Consider the following 16,913-nt stretch of genomic DNA (forward strand, 5'->3'; position numbering starts at 1 on the left):
AATTTGTACAAACAAGAAACATTAATCATTGGGCTTACGGTTTCAAACTGACGCACCCTTCTCTGTGAGGCCCCAAAGATCACCCGTCCTTACACAGAGTGCAGCAAGAGGTTATGATCCTGGAAGGATCTCTTCGATCGCATGCACTGCCACCCAGAGCGCCATTGGCAAGGGATCATCAGACCACCACCGCAAGAAGGGGAAGGAGGACCACCAGATTGCGACATGTCTGCTGTTGCTGGCGAGTGGGAAGGGGACTGGGAGAAAGCCGACACCGATGACACTGCATCCTCCTCTGTTGACATCTATTTGACTGCTTCTCTTGATCAACAACACCACCATTGCTCTTTGGATTTGAGGTTGGGTCTTTAGTGTAACCCTACTCTGCTGCCCCTTTCTTTTTCTTTTCTAATTTGCTGTGTATCTTAGGCAGTAATTCTCGCTGATAATGGCGGATTCTTCCGGAAAAAAAGATGGCTATCGTGGCTGCCGGAATTGCGAAGGTGTTGGAAGCACTTATTGGATATGCGAAGAGAAGTGGTGAAAAGAAGATTTGGGATGAACAACCTGGGTCTGGGACTGTAACACCTACTTCTAAAGTCGAACATAGAGAGAAAGGTGAGTCAGTTTTGAAACCCTATTGCCAGAGACTAATTTATTTATCCATCTTGTTTGCACATATGGATAACTGACTGCCAAGTGTATTAGTTCAGGCCGCTGTGTCATTTTTTCCTTTGTTATTGAATAAAAAACAAGGTGAAAGAGTGATTTATTTATCAGAATTAAACTTGAAGAGGTTTTTGTGTATTTCAAAAATTAGAGGACTCAAGAGTCCGATTCTAAAAACCTCGATTTGGATAATTACTCTATTAATTATTTTTAAGAGACTACCTTTAAGAAAGCGGCCATGTGAGTAGGAGCAAACAGTAAACAGGGCAGCTACATCCCTAACTGCCGAATTCCCCTTCTTCTTCTTCTGCATCAAACATTCGAACGGCGGCCACTTCTTTCTCTTCACTGCGGCTTCTGCTATGTATTCTATCTCCGTCGTCGATGTTGCTATATAGTCTCTCTCTATTGGAGCTGCAACCCTGCAACCTTTCAACTCGTCGCCGTCTGTTCTCCTGCTCTCTACTCACCCACTCTCTCTCGCTACCGCTGTACTCTCTCTCCAACTATTTGCTTCGTCTCCGCACACTGCCGCTGTTCTATCCACTACCAGACTCCGCCGCCGCCTGCAAACTCTGCTGCCTGTACCGCAACGAACACCGCCTCCTTTAGAAACTTAGGTATGCGTTCTCGTTCTTCATGTTCTATTAGTTGTCCTTTTCTCTTTCTGGAACTTAAGTCTCTTGTTTTATTTTACCCAAATATTTGTTATTTTTTTTCTCTTCCTCTTATTTCAAACGATGGTACTTTGTATGGTGTCTTGTGTCATTTTCTGAAAATATAGAACTTTGGCTTTAGAATTTCCCTAATGGAAAGGGTATTGATGGTGTGTTGTGTTGTTGCTTTGATAAGTTGTGTTTCTTGTTCATGGGCTAGGTATTCATATATGCATTATTTCTATTTTCGACCCCTCAAAATTCCATACTTTTATTCCAAAAAAAAAAGGAGAACTTGTGATGGCTAATGTGCTTGTCAGTATGTTTTTTTTCTGTAATTATTTTTTTTAGCGAGACTTTTTGGTGATGGTGGTGGTGTAGTGTAAGATGTGCAATTTGCTGTTTGCTACCTATGAAGTCTGGTTTACTAATTGTTCTTGTTGGGGCTGGCTTAAGTGTGCAAGTGCCAGAGGTACTTTAGTTATTTCCCCTCTATATAAATAGAGCGTCACAATTCACAAGGGTCACCAAGGTGGTGCTAACCATCATGACACCAACTTCAGCAATGGCTACAACAATGATATGACTTGCATTAGTGTAGATTTACCTCGAACTTTTCGTAAGCATGAGGCATTTCTGTTGTATAGGGGTGTCCATGGATCGGATCGTATCCACAGATCCGCGGTAAATATCCGCATCCGATCCGAAAATTGCGGATATAATCCGATCCGCAAATTGATCGGATCGGATCCGATCCGCACCCTTTGCAGATCGGATCGCAGATATCTGCTCTATATCCGCGTATCCGATCCGCAGATCCGCACAATAATAATTAAAAATCAATAAATATATATGTTTGGTATTATTATTTACTTGTTTATATGTTTTAGTTAGTAATTATTATTCATATATTGTATTATTTTATTTTTGTTATTTAGAAAGAGTTTGATTAAAAATATTTTAGGAATAAATAAGTTTAAAAGTATGAAAGAAATATTTTTATTGAATTTTTTTACATAGAAATATGATTAAAAAAATAGGTTTAATTATGCGGATATATCTGATATCCGATCCGATCCGGCACTAAAAAAGCGGATATTATATCCGATCCGATCCGATGAAAATTGTGCGGATCGGATCGAATTTTCGGCGATATCCGATCCGATCCGCGGACACCCCTACTGTTGTATTATATCAAATCATTTGGTTCCTTAGGATAACATCATGTGCCCTGTATAATTTTTAGTTATTTTATAAAATGTGAAATCTTTTTTTCTTTTTTCTTTTTTAATAAGAGGAGAGAAAAATAAATAACCAAACAAAAGAGAAAACAATAGAAAGGCACAATAACTAGATTGACAACGCATCATCAAGAACAAGCCAACCACATAGTTGGAGGGATGACCTATTGAAGCATGGTTTATGATGTGTTTGTAGACAGGGAATTTTTAAAAAATATATTATAAATTTGTAATAATGATTTTAAATTAAATTTTGAATATTTTATCGATATTCCTTCTGCTGTCCATTGCCCAGCTAAGAGATAGTATTTGAGAAACTGAGAATTGAAATTCTGATTTTCTGCTTTAACGTTATTGCATTTTCCGCATTTCTTTTTGCTATTGTTGTGGCCTGTTATTTCTCTCATGCTGGCTGATTGTTATGGTCTGCTGAAATTTTGGAGAAAGATCAAGCATTATTATTTGAACGAGCATGTGGCTGCTGACTGCCATCATCATCAATAAACTATTTAGACTTGTTTAATGCTGAAATTGATGTGTTTTCTATTTTATTATATAAAGTTTGTCAAATTTTTATAGAAACACACGCATACTTGTAGGTTGTACCCCACCGGTGATTGTTGCTGATATACACTTACATTATGATAATGCCTTTAATTGTGCTTCTAATTCTTTGCAGATTGGACAAAAATGTGAAGTCACTTGGTTGTGTCTTTTCAGTCTCATCTACATTAATGGCCAGATGGGATGCAATTTTGTCGCTTCCCGTCCAAAATCCTCCCACATTGGAGTTCTCTTCTGCTGACCTAGTATGGTCGAAAGTGGAAGGTTGGCATGATAAACTAGATAGAGTTGCTCTAATTCCATTTGCCAGAGCTGATGATTTTGTGAGAGGTGAATCAAATAATAAAGAATGTCCAACAAGATTTCATGTTGCCACAAGGCGTCACGTCGTCCATCAATGCCTCTCAAGCCAAAGGTTGATGCTATACTAGAGTATATCCTGTAAGTTGTAAACACTTCATTTAGTGTCCACTATTTGTTTCTATTGCTTCCTGTATTCCACTGCAATGTGAATTTTTATACTATGTCAATGCAGGTATTGGTGTTCCTTTGGTCCCGATGACCACAGAAAAGGTGGCGTTGTACGACCAAGTCGGACTACATATGCTACAAAGAAGAAAAATACTGGTCGGCCAAATACTAAGAGAGGTTGCACCTGTCACTTTATTGTGAAACGCCTCATAGCTGAACCTTCAGTTGCCTTGATCATATATAATGATGATAAACATGTGGATAAAAAGGGTTTGCCATGCCATGGTCCACAAGACAAAAAGGCTGCTGGAACACGTGCAATGTATGCCCCATATATCTCGGAAGATCTTCGACTTCGTGTTTTATCTCTCCTATATGTTGGAGTCTCTGTGGAGACTATTATGCAGAGGCACAATGAATCGGCTGAGAGACAGGGATGTCCTAGTAACCGTGATGACCTTTTGACCCACCGATATGTTCGGTGACAGGAGAGGGCGATCCGTTGATCTACATATGAACTGGATGATGATGATGCTGTTAGCATCAAGATGTGGGTTGAAAGCCACCAAAGTCATGTTTTCTTCTATGAAGATTTTTCTGATTCAGATCCATTTACTTTGGGGATTCAAATTGAGTGGCAGTTGCAGCAAATGATTGAATTTGGGAATCGAGCTTCGCTTGCCTCAGATTCAAGATTTGGTACAAACAAATTAAAGGTCTTTTTCTTTCCTTTTCCTTGATTTCAATATATGAAGCACTAACACTTTGTTGAATTGCAGTATTTACACACGTCGGATATATTTTAGACACGATACTTGTTTAACACTCGTCGGGCACGCATGTCCAACCGTGTCTTAATAAGAATTAAAAGTTATTTCTTTGAACACATTTGGACACGCTCAAATATGATTACGTGTTAGCGTGTCCAACTTTATTCTTGACTATGCTTGAAAGGAGTTTAGAAATACTAGTTATTATTAATTATTAATGCAAAAAGTTATCTAAAATGATTTATATATTTAAAATTGGTATAAAAAACATTTAAAAAAGTCAGTTTGTATTTTGTGCATCATAGATTTTAAGTAACCATGGAACATATTTGTTTCCTGTTGTTTCAACAAAAAGCTAATAGCAAACACATTGATTATTTTGTCCAGTACCCCATTCACAGTCTTCTTGTGTTTAACTGTGACAAGAAGGCCATTCCAGTGGCTTGGATAATAGCTCCAAGGTTTTCGAGCTTAGATGCACATTGATGGATGAGGGCTCTTTACACTCGAGTTCACACAAAAGATCCTAACTGGAGATTGGTGGGCTTTATAGTAGATGATCCGCTTTATGATATCCTGGCAATCAGGTTAGTGCAAGTTATCAATGAAGCTAATATTGTAAAATATGTAAGATTTATAAAGAATATTGTCGATTTCTACTACAATTTCAAGATTCTAAATTTCTAATGTCAAAAGTAGGATGGCTTCATTTATAATTTCCTTTATGTAGACATGAATCATTTGAAGTCAATAATGTTTGAAATGTTTTTACAGAATGTACTGAATATTTTTTATACTGATGCTTCTTGGTTTAGGATTTCTAGTGACATCTTCTTGTGTCTCTTTTCTTTCAAACCCAAGAATCCAAGAGTAAAACTATTATTTTACTTGAGGATGATTATTTTTTAAAATAATTGAATTTGATTTGTATATTAAGAGTCCTTTATCCATGTCATAAGATATGGACTGGTCCTTACATGGTTTTAATATTTGAGCATGATGACTGGTTCAAATATTTGATATAGAAATCTATTTTGCATTGTGAATCCAAACTATGAAACTACATTCTCAAATAACAATTACTATATTCTGTGTATTTGCCAGAGATGTTTTTCAGTGCTCTGTATTGATAAGTTTCTGGAGGGTTCGTCATCTATGGCATAAAAACATAGTGAGGAGTTTGGAAATTGATATGCAAGTAAAGATATCCAAACAACTTGAGTGGATTGTGGATAATATTTGCCGCCTTCAAGGGACCATGTCACTCTTCGAAGATTTCATTGAAGACTTTATTGATGAATCCAATTTTATGGACTATTTCAAGGCTACATGGTATCCTAGAATGGGTTAGTAGTATCTACCTATATCATGGAATGCTTTTTTGTTTTTTAATGAAATTGAGAAATAATATTATGCTCACAACCAGTTATCATTGTGCTTCATTTTCATTACCCTTATGCCCACAGATTAGTAAAGATCAGCATCTATTTCAAGTATAGTTTTATAGGCAATTGCTTGACACTTGTCCAAAATTTTGCATGAATTTTTTGAAGACATTGTTTGGTATTTTTGCTAAGTGTACGGTGTGTTCAACAACATTAGGTCAGTTCCCATTGACAACTTTGTGGGTTTTGAGAAAAGATCAAAAGAAAAGAAGCCAGACTTTGTGGCAGTGTGTTTCTGCTACATTTTAGTTTTTAGCACATGTGGTTTTGATACTCTTTTCTCATGTTCCTTTTCTTATAAAAGGGATATCTGTTCCTCCTATCTATTTGTAATTTTCCCTTTTTATCCTGTAGAATGTTATAAAAAGATAACTCCACATATTTATCAGAAGTTCTCTTTTAATTTGTAATTGTAAATAAAAGTTGACGATCATTTTAAAGTTGTTCTGTTTGTAATTTAGTATTATACTAATTTTCTTCCTATAAAAAGAAAAGAAAAGGAAAGTATAACTCTTGATACTTTTTTCTCAATACATATATAATAGTTTATTGAATACATAATTAGTTATGTTGTGTGTCTTGGTTACAAATGCTTTTTTAGAACGGTGCATAGATTGGGAGAGTGTATTTCAATCAAGATGTTAAGTTCTTCCCCCTCCTAAATAATAACATTCATTATTATTCTGGTGAAGATTTGCCAACGTATACCAACATAATGAGCCATTATATTGTCATGATGACTTACAATCACCAAATATAATAGTCTTGAAAGGCTATGTTGTTTTATAGAATGGGAAAAACATCTAATTATGATGGACTTGATACCTATTTGCATTTATCTTTTTATGGGTATTTATATATATGAAGTTGATGCCGTTGAAATTTTGTCCCGTTGATGTAGGAGCTTGGATCAATGCGCTTAAAGCTTTGCCGCTTGCTAGCCAGGAAAGTTGAGCAGCAGTGGAATTTTATCACAATCAACTGAAGATCAGACTGTTCAATGAGAAGGACAACAGTGTTTTTCAGCGAGCTGATTGGTTGGTTGACAAGTTGGGTACGAAAGTCCATTCTTATTTCTGGCTTGATGAGTACTCCGGAAAAGATGATTTTGCTCGCTATTGGAAAAATGAATGGATAAGTGGTTTGACATCATGGCGCAAGGCACTGAAAATTCCAGATACTGATGTCCTATTGGAAGATGGGTGTGCCAAGGTTACTGATCAGGATAATCCAGAAAAAGCTTATGTTGTCCACAATCCCGGTTCAATGTTTAGCGTATATAATGTAGTTGGGCACAAGTTGGGAACCTCTGTGAGCATGTCCTGAAAGTTATTAGCATCTATCGAAAGAGAGGGTCCATTCCGCCTTCTGTTGGCTTTTTTTGGTATCAGAAGGCTCTAAAGAACATGCTGCATTGCCCACCCTATGACTCTATTCGCGATCATGCAGTCTCCTTGGCAGTTTCTGTTCAGACAGTTAAACACCCTGCTTGATAAAGAAAGTATTGCAACTGTTGTGGATCCTAATGAGAAAGAGTAGTTGTTGATATCTGCTTAGAGACATCAAAAGTAGTCTCATGTAATCAAGATCCGACGGTAGATAATAAACAGCTTATAATCAATGATGATATATCTCGTGATGGTGATGACTCTGATGATGGACTCAAAATTGCTGATCAAGTTGTAGATTGTGGCAGCAATGAAAATGAAATCCCATCTGAGAGGGTTAGAGAAGACAGTCTACTTGCTGACATGGATGTTGATCCATCGTCAATATATATTTCCCCTCCTATATTGTGTTTTACCGATGAGAATTTTACAAGTAATGAGTTCCGAGAGAAAGCTTTCGCTACTAAATTGAATGAGGTTTCAGCTTCTGAAAATGGTGCTTTGTGCGATGATAAGGATAAAGAACCCAATTTAGATAAGGCTGCAAAGAATATGCAATGGATGTGGATCCCCCAGTCTTAGATGTCTCGTCGGAAACAGCAACTCCGAAACACTGAAACCCATCAGAATGGGTTCAATGATGTTCCTGGAATAATTTCTTGCAGAAAAGAAGCTGAGCTATAACATTTCTTCGATATCCATGGATGTTGTTGACCTACAGGATGCTGTCGAGAAACAAGGTCTTGGTACAATTGAACCAAAAGTATAATCAAAGATGCAAAATTTGGTTCAAATACAATGAAAGGAAGATTAATTAAAATTCATCTATTCTTGACGGCTATTGATGATATGACCATATTTGAGGTTATCCAGCCAGCCTGAAGTGTCAATAGCAATTAGATATATTCACAAAACTGTATCAGGCTTCAGGACGAATTGGTGGTAGATAATAGTTACAACACTTGCTATTAACTGATGGCGATTTGTAAATTGGAGCTTTCTTCAGATTCTCTCCTTCCAAACAACTACTAGCGGGTAAGCATGAAATTGTATTTATTCTTTTTTCATTACCAAATAATAAGAGTTTGTTCTGTTTAACTTGGCTAATTTTTTTGTGGTGCTTCATATATGATTATATACTGTAAATTTGAAGTCTGCTCATGTTATATGGAGTTCACATCTAATTAACCAAGATATTCTGATCTGTCTAGGATGAAAAAGAAAAATCTCCGGATTGCTTCGTTCTTTTGTTCCCTTAATTATATGGAAGCAAAGAATTTATACCCTCACCAATGTTGAGCGCATCGCATGGTTTAAATTGTAAACGCAGTGGCGGTCGTGGTTATGGTTGTGGTTACACTACGATGAAGAAATTGTGAGGAAAATGTGTAACAGCTACAATTGCCTCTATGATGCCCATATAGTGGACACTGCAGAAATATTGTGATAACCTATAGTTGATTAACCTGTTATTTCTTAGAGTTATTATTAGATCGGAGTATGTTAGATATTAAACATTCTCTCTCGTATAATCCTGATATAGTTAGTTACTTAGCATGCTAGTGTATGTCTCGCGCATACGTGCAGGTTTTCTGTTTATTATATAATTTTCGTTATTTAAATCAATTTTCGTGTAAATTCTTCTAATAAATATAAAAATAAAAAGGGTTTATCAATTACTTTTTTAATTTAAATTAGATTTAAAAAATTTTAAATCGTCCTATTAAATTTTATTGGGCAAAAATTTGTAGTGCAATTAAAGGTTTAGCCAATAAATTTCGAATTTGATAAATTATTTGAAGCCCGATAAAATAATTTTTATCAAGCCAATATCACATGTAATTGAAAATGTTTTGGTCAATCTAATACCTCTGGCTCTAATGGGTAAATGAAAAAGGGAAAATAAACCAAAAAAGGTATTTTGTAAATGGACTAGAATAGATACTCTTAAATATCTAGTGTATATAAAATGTTAAAAAAATAGCTTATAAAAGAAAAAAAATAACAAGGAAAAGAAGTCTTGTTTTATTAGCACTAATAATATTTTACATTTAACATTCCTTTCTTAATCATAGGTCCATTTCAATGCCATTACTTAGCTTAGAGGTTTCTGGGCAAGTCAAGTGAGAACCGAGAAACCTCCAATTTGAAAGACGGACTTCTCCTAGCAGCCATTACTGCGTTGTTTCTCTGACAACTTCCATTTAAATTCCATGTGGTACTGGTAGTTGCTACCAACCAAACCGCTGGCTTGTTGACTTATGATTATTATTTTGCTTTTTTAATACGCTACTAATATTATATTTCAAACAATTTTGGAGGTAGCAATTTCAAAAATTATTTTTAATATAGAGATGAAAATAGTGTTTTGGTTGAATATTAATATTTGAAGTATACGCATTGCTAGGATGATGACACGTGTTTAATATGCATTTTTCTTGTTGACTCTCCAATCTCTACTTATATGTAATTATGCTAAATAATTTTATTTTTAACAAAGATATCAATATCTTTTTATATACAAAAAATTAACCTAGCAATTTTTTAAAATTTTAGCCAATATTTATTCAGAATAAACTAATTTATTTGTCAAAATTTTGATAAATATAAATATAAATTACATATATTTTTTTAATTGTAAAAAAGTTTAGAAAATTAGTATTTTTATTAAAATTTAGCTTATATTTAATAGCAAAAAAAATGAGTACTTAATAATTACAAATAACAAAATCAGCATTTTTATTAAATGTAATTTTAAATTATTAAAAATATTAATGATAACTAATTAATGATTACAAATCACAAAATCAGGGAGTGCCACTTTTTAAATATGGAGACCACTTTAATAAAGACATTAAAAATGTCTTTTCTTAAAGACGTTTACACATGTCATGTTATTATTGGACATTATTATTGAACCGGTTAATAAAAATAAACCAGAACAAAATCGGTTTATTATAGCAATAATAATAAACCCAATTGTCTGCATTATAATTATTATATTCGATTTGATCCAATCGAATTATACTATTTAAACCGAATATCTTTAAATTTTTTAATAAAAAGACAATTATATTCCTGACTTTTTTGTTTTTCGAACATTTAAATCCCTAAAAATTTAAAAATACAATTAAATTCTTAAAAAAATTTGGTTTATTGTTATTGTTATAAAAAAAATCGGTTTTATTCTAATTTGTTAAAAAATTCAAAAATAACCGGTTCATTAATACGTCCAATAATAATTCGACACGTAAATGTCTTTACAAAAAGACGTTTTACGCATCTTTATGGAAGCATCCCCCTTTAAATATAACTCACTCTCCTCTCTTCTCAGAAGTCAGAGCTTCCACCCACAAGCCACAAAGTCACCTTCTCTTCTGTCACGACAGCTACGCCACAGCCCCGGCCTCGCTGCAACCGCCAACCCTGCAAATCTGCTCCCCTGCCTCTGCCTCAAAGCTGATCCTCTGCCCTTGCCTTGCTGCCTTGCTGAGTCTGCTCTGCTCACCCTTATCTTTCTTCACCACAGATTCAATTGAAGCCCCGAACTTATTAATGGCGTCACAACTAGAGCCATGGAACTACCTTGCGGGAAAAGTTGTTATGGTCACCGGCGCCTCATCAGGCCTCGGCCGTGACTTCTGCCTCGATCTTGCTCGTGCGGGCTGCCGGATTGTCGCGGCAGCTCGCCGCGTTGATCGGCTGAAATCCCTTTGTGACGAGATCAACAGAATGACGACGCCCCTGGGTAGAGGCAGTGACGACGGGGCCCTCCGAGCAGCTGCAGCGGAGCTTGACGTGACCGCCGACGGCGCCACCATCGAGAAGTACGTGGAGAAGGCGTGGAATGCATTTGGCCATATTGATGCGTTGATCAACAACGCTGGTCTTAGAGGTAATTGGAACATCACTGAATTTTGAGGTCAAAACCTTGTTCTATGAAGATTGAAGAATCAGATATGCTTTTTTTTTAAATAAATAAATAAATAAAAATATGATTTTTTACTATACATGCGTCTTTTTTAACCTACACAAGTATCAAAGGCTTAAGGCTTGTCCTCGTGTTGAGCTAAACTTTGAGCCATTTACAATGGTGGAGGGAGTCCCGATTTTGAGGTTGGAATTCAACCTCTCAAAAAAATCCTAAAAGCCTCACAATTACCTCGAAAAATATCAAGATTTTCAATAAAAAAAATTTTACTATTCTTTTTACATAGAAATTTAAAAAAATCTTAGAGCCATAAAAAATTATTATTTGTAGCCATTATTTGATATTGGATTCAATTATTTTAGTTTTTTTTTAATCTAATAATTCAACAAAATATTTTATCTTATACTTCTAAATAATGATAACCGCTAATTGATGGTGAAGAACAATAAACTTTGATTGCCTTCTAGCATTCTTTAAAAGATTTTATTATGTATAAATTTGTCAATTTTTTAAATTTTCATAGATAAAAATAATAATTTTTTATCTTTTATAGATATAAAAATTAATTTCATTTATTCATAGCCATAGATAGGTTTATTAATATTCTAAATCTTTTTTTGATAGAAATAATACTTTACACAAAATTTAATAAAAATATTAAGTTTTTTCTTTACTTTTATTAAATTTTTAAAATATTAAATGCATAAAACATACTATTTTTTGTGTCTTCAATTTCATATTTAAAAAAAATTAACTAATTAAATATATTTTTTTCCTTTTTTTGTGTCTGTGAAAGAAGAAGAATGAAAATGAAATTGGTCATACATATCGATGAAATTCTATTACTATATTTTATTTAAGTATATATAAATTAAAGAAATGATTGAAATAATTTTAATTTCAAATAAATTAAATTATTTATACAATATTAGTTTGATCTTTTTTTCAAACACTTATATTCTTCTTCCTATTTGAATTTCTACTTATTTGCACATTTATTTAACGAAGTTACTAATAAAAAAAATCTATATTTTTAATAAACATTTATTTAAAATTAGGAATGAATGCGGTTCTGATCGAATCGGATACGATCAAAATTTCGATCCGATCTGCATTAAAATAATTAGATCGGATCCGCAGATTTTAAACTTAGATCTGATCCAATCTGCAGATTTGCGAATCGGATTGGATATCGGATATAGTCGCGAAACATAAAAATATTTTTTAATACTTATTTTTATTAAAAAATATCAATAAAATTCTTTTTTTCTATTCTTTTAAATATGTTTACTTTTAAAATAATATTAAATATATTTTTTAAATAATACAATATATATGATAATTATTATTCAAAATAAAACATAAAAAAATATTTATTTATTTATTTATTTATTTTTACGGATCCGTGGATATGCGAATCGGATATGCGAATACCTACATAAAATCTATAATCCTACTAGTATGTGATTGGAACGCAATTTTTGAATCAAATTTAAATAAATACGTAAATTTAAAATATAAATATACAGATAAAATTCGATCTATAAATATCATTATTTAAGACCAAATAAAATATTAAAAATATGCACAATTTTTTTTCAAACAATTAGTAAGTCTTGCTTCTGCTTCAATGATTAAGATTAGATTGAGGTGTTTTTGGACTCATCTGCTGCACCCGAATTAATGAATTATTATAGCCGCCAATAATGCATATGCAAGTACTGCAACAAGTTGCTATATAAGCCCATGAAAAGTAATGATATCGAGACAATAACACAGTTAGGAAGAGAATAAAATAAAATCATTTTATTTAACTTAACATCTTATAATTATATGTTTATTATATTTAAAATTATTTATTTATTTAAAAAATAATTAATAAATATAAAATAAAAAATTAGACTACTTTAGAGTTTAGACTAACTTTTACTGCCTTCTAAATATTTTTGTCTTTTATTGATGGTTTGTTGAGAGATCATAATATTCTAAACATAAAAAAATGAAGAAATAATTGATATTAAAGAGTAAGTGAAATGATTGATTTCTAGCCATAATAATAATTTGCTCTGTTTTCTTACTTTTGTTGTGCGTAGGAAATGTGAAACCGGCTTGGGAATTACCTGAGGAGGAATGGAATCAAGTGTTCAAAACTAACGTAACTGGGACGTGGTTAGTGTCAAAATATGTATGCCTACGCATGCGTGCTGCTAAGATAAAAGGATCGATCATCAATATCTCATCAATTGCTGGTGACAACAGAGGTCAGTTGCCGGGGGGTGTTGCCTATGCTTCTTCAAAGGCAGGCGTCAATATGCTCACCAAGGTAAATAAAATATTATTTGACGTGCAATTTATTTTAAAGAATTTAAATTTTATACACTTTTATTGCGAATGTTAATATGATTTATTCAAATGTTTAATTATGCGTTATCACTTTATTAAAAATAATTACTACATTACATGTTCATCTTAAAATTAATGCAAAATAATTTTGATATTGTGCAACTATGTATGTATGATAGAGACGCTTTCTTCAATCATCAATCATCAAATGTCTGTATCACAATAATTTGGAGGTAGAAATTTGTGCCTTCAATTTCTTTGAGCTTTTGACAGTGGTGTGAAGAAATCGCACCCATCAATTTAAAAAGAAAAAAAAAGAGAGAAATTGAGCCTTCTAATTTTCGTTTTTCAAAAAAAAAATATTTTTAAACTGAAATTAGATCTTTTGATTTTTATTTTTGGAAAATTAAAAAATTTAAAATATTTTTAAATTGAAATTTGATAAAAAAAATAAAAAAAGACAATATACTTGAAAATATTATATTTTAACCCATATTAAATATTTTTCCCCCTAAAATTAACATTGGCTGTTAAAGAGAGGCACCAAATAAAAGGAAGAGAAGCTTTTTCTTGAATTTTGATACACGGTCAAAGGCTACCACAGAAAATCAAGATTATTTTTACAAGTATCTATGCTAAATTGCTAATTATGGTGGTTCCTAATCATGAATAATGTTCAAATGATTATTTAAGTGTAACTTTTCTATGTCTAGTCACGTTAAATATGTAATAGTTAAGAAATGTATGATATGGAGTAGTTAATTTTCAGTTTCCTAAGAGATAATTGTCTTTGTTGCATTACCCAATTGCTGCCATCCTGATAGACATGTTGGAAAGCTTTAACGGTTGACCTGAAAAACCGTTTGGTAAAAAACAGGCTTTCCTTAATTTGGTAAAGTTTTTATTTTTTAAAATTAATTTATAAAAATTAATTTTTAAAAAATTATTTTTGTAAAAATATAATATTTATGTTTGATAAATTAAAAAATTATTTTTAATAAATACAAATAACAAAAATTATATTTAATAAAATAATTTTTAAAATTTAAAAATTAGTTAATATATGAAATTATATTAGATTTTTAAATTTTAAAAAGTACAAATCAATTTTAAAAAATTTCACGTTAGATGCCTTTAAAAATATTTCGATCTTTTAAAGACGGTAAGCATAAGTACATGATCTTTTTTATTTATCAAATACAAAATAAGGAACTTATGCTTTTAAAAAGTACAAATATCTCTTTAAAAAACTTTACCAAACATAAATTTAAAAAGCACAAACACAAGCACCTCTCAAAATATGTCATTTATTTTTATTAATTCTTAAAAATAGACTGTACACACTATTTTTTATTTTCTTCACTCATACTTTTTCATTAAAGAATTATCCTAATTGTTATCTACTTTCTTCTCTTGCATTTTAAAAAATATTACATTTTCTATTAAATTCTTTTAACGTTTTCTTTAAAAAAAATTAATTGTTTATATATTATTTAATTATTTTATTTAAAATAAAAATATTAATAACTTAAAATATTATTTTTCTAAAATAATAAAAATGTTCAAAATATAATCATTTTGGTTTTGGTGTACTATTTTTTATTGGTTTTAAATAATTTTAAATTAAAGTTTTAATTTTCTCATTAATTTACTTTATTAAATAGGGATATAGTAAGTTAAATATGGATGTAACTAGCTAAAATATGATCACGTAACAAAACACTCACATTAATATATAACTTGTTATATCATTTAATAGAACAAACTAACAAATAAAATTAAAAATAAAAAATCAAATATTTAAAGATCAAAACCAGAAGAACAAAAATAATCTTTAAAGAAAATGCATTATATAAAAATAAACACTTATTTAAGCCAGTATTATTCATACTAAAATTTTATACCATATGAAAACTAAAAGTAATTTGAGAACACTCCAGTTCGAAGATGTTTAGAATCATGAAAAACTCTGTTCATACTTTAACAACTATTTCAGGTCTCCATGTATCCTTTTTCTAATTGACTAGCTTTTTATCTGCCATGCAAGCAAGTGTCCGAATTCCCTTTCGGTAGAAATTTTGACAAATAATTTGTAATTTAAATTACTTTATATTAAATAAATTTAAAGCTAAAAATAATTTTTAAATTTAAATTATTCACAAAAATTTAGACAAATATATGAAAAGTAATCTTGACTAGAAAATTGACTTACTTTTTCAAAGCTAGCTTTTCCTTTTTTTCATTATTTATGCACTTCTTTTATATTCACATATATAAAAAGCAACTTCTTTTGTTTAATTATACTAACTTTATGCAATTCTAAAACAACGGTATATTTTTGTTTTCTCTTATATTGATAGGTTATGGCATTGGAATTAGGAGTACATAAAATCAGAGTGAATTCTATATCACCTGGGCTTTTCAAATCTGAGATTACTGAAAAATTAATGGAGAAAGATTGGCTGAATCAAGTGGCCATGAAAACCGTACCTTTGAGGACATACGGCACTTCGGATCCAGCATTAACAACACTTGTTCGTTACTTAGTTCATGATTCTTCTGATTATGTGACCGGCAACAATTTTATTGTTGATGCCGGGACAACCTTACCGGGTGTACCTATTTATTCATCTTTATGATTATTGTATGGCAAAGTTTGGGATGAAGTTTCCTATGAGATTGTTTATGAAGTTTTTTATTTTTTGAGGAGGAGAATAAAATAATACTTAAAAAAGCTGTAAAATTATGCCATTTTTGTCATTTGATATAATAAATCTGTCAACTTAAAATCCCAGCAAATTCTGGTGTTACAACAAATGTAAATGCAGGGAAGGGTATAATATATAGCAGCTTTTCAAGTGTCACCTCCAAACAATTTCATCATAGAAAACTTATATAATAATTGCTTAATAGAGTGACAAATTCAGGAATTTTAAATTATGTAGACAAACATAATATTCTAAGGTATATCTGAAACAGGTAGTGTATAGATAAGTTTGGTTAAAAACATATCTCGGTTTTTAATGTTTGTTCTTGTTTTTTCCATGAATTCTTGGGTTTGTTGAATAAAATGGTAGTTGAGTGTGATAATTTTTCCACAATAAGCTCAAGAGATGCTAACTCTTGAGGGACTTGACATTCCACACAATTGTTTTGCTGTTGGCATGGACAGTTGAAATATCCTTGTCCTTGATTTTTCCAATTAGGAGTTGGGTAGCTCCTCCATTCAGGAAAAGAGTAATTAAAAGAGTAATTTCATGGTTTGGGAGAATATCTCAAATTCTCAATGGCTTCTCCTGCCTTTGTTCCATTTGTTTTATGAAGAAGAAAAGTCGTTGCATCATACGTTTATTATTTGCTAACATTTTATCCACAACGTCTAGCTCCATCATTCCTTGTATACACAAATAAGAAAAGATCAAACACACCTTCACC

General features: G+C 31.9%; 1 protein-coding gene and 1 pseudogene across 1 annotated transcript; both read left to right on the forward strand.

The window, feature by feature from the left end:
- LOC130982557 (uncharacterized) lies at positions 1–7,331 on the forward strand (annotated as a pseudogene).
- A 3,189-nt stretch (positions 7,332–10,520) lies between these two features.
- Positions 10,521–16,342, forward strand: LOC130966495 (uncharacterized). Its single transcript, XM_057891308.1, has 3 exons — positions 10,521–11,099; positions 13,229–13,458; positions 15,839–16,342. The coding sequence occupies exons 1-3, from the start codon at positions 10,760–10,762 to the stop codon at positions 16,115–16,117; spliced, it is 849 nt and encodes a 282-aa protein (XP_057747291.1). The 5' UTR covers positions 10,521–10,759; the 3' UTR covers positions 16,118–16,342.
- The last annotated feature ends 571 nt before the right edge of the window (positions 16,343–16,913 follow it).

The sequence above is a fragment of the Arachis stenosperma genome, chromosome 1 (genome assembly GCF_014773155.1).
Source record: "Arachis stenosperma cultivar V10309 chromosome 1, arast.V10309.gnm1.PFL2, whole genome shotgun sequence".
Lineage (NCBI taxonomy): Eukaryota > Viridiplantae > Streptophyta > Magnoliopsida > Fabales > Fabaceae > Arachis > Arachis stenosperma.

Bases quoted from the DNA above. Each gene is read 5' to 3' on its own strand.
- LOC130966495 (XM_057891308.1), top strand. From the start codon at position 10,760: ATGGCGTCACAACTAGAGCCATGGAACTACCTTGCGGGAAAAGTTGTT. The intron at 11,100-13,228 runs GTAATTGGAACA...TGTTGTGCGTAG, and splicing joins CAACAACGCTGGTCTTAGAG to GAAATGTGAAACCGGCTTGG. The intron at 13,459-15,838 runs GTAAATAAAATA...TTATATTGATAG, and splicing joins GCGTCAATATGCTCACCAAG to GTTATGGCATTGGAATTAGG.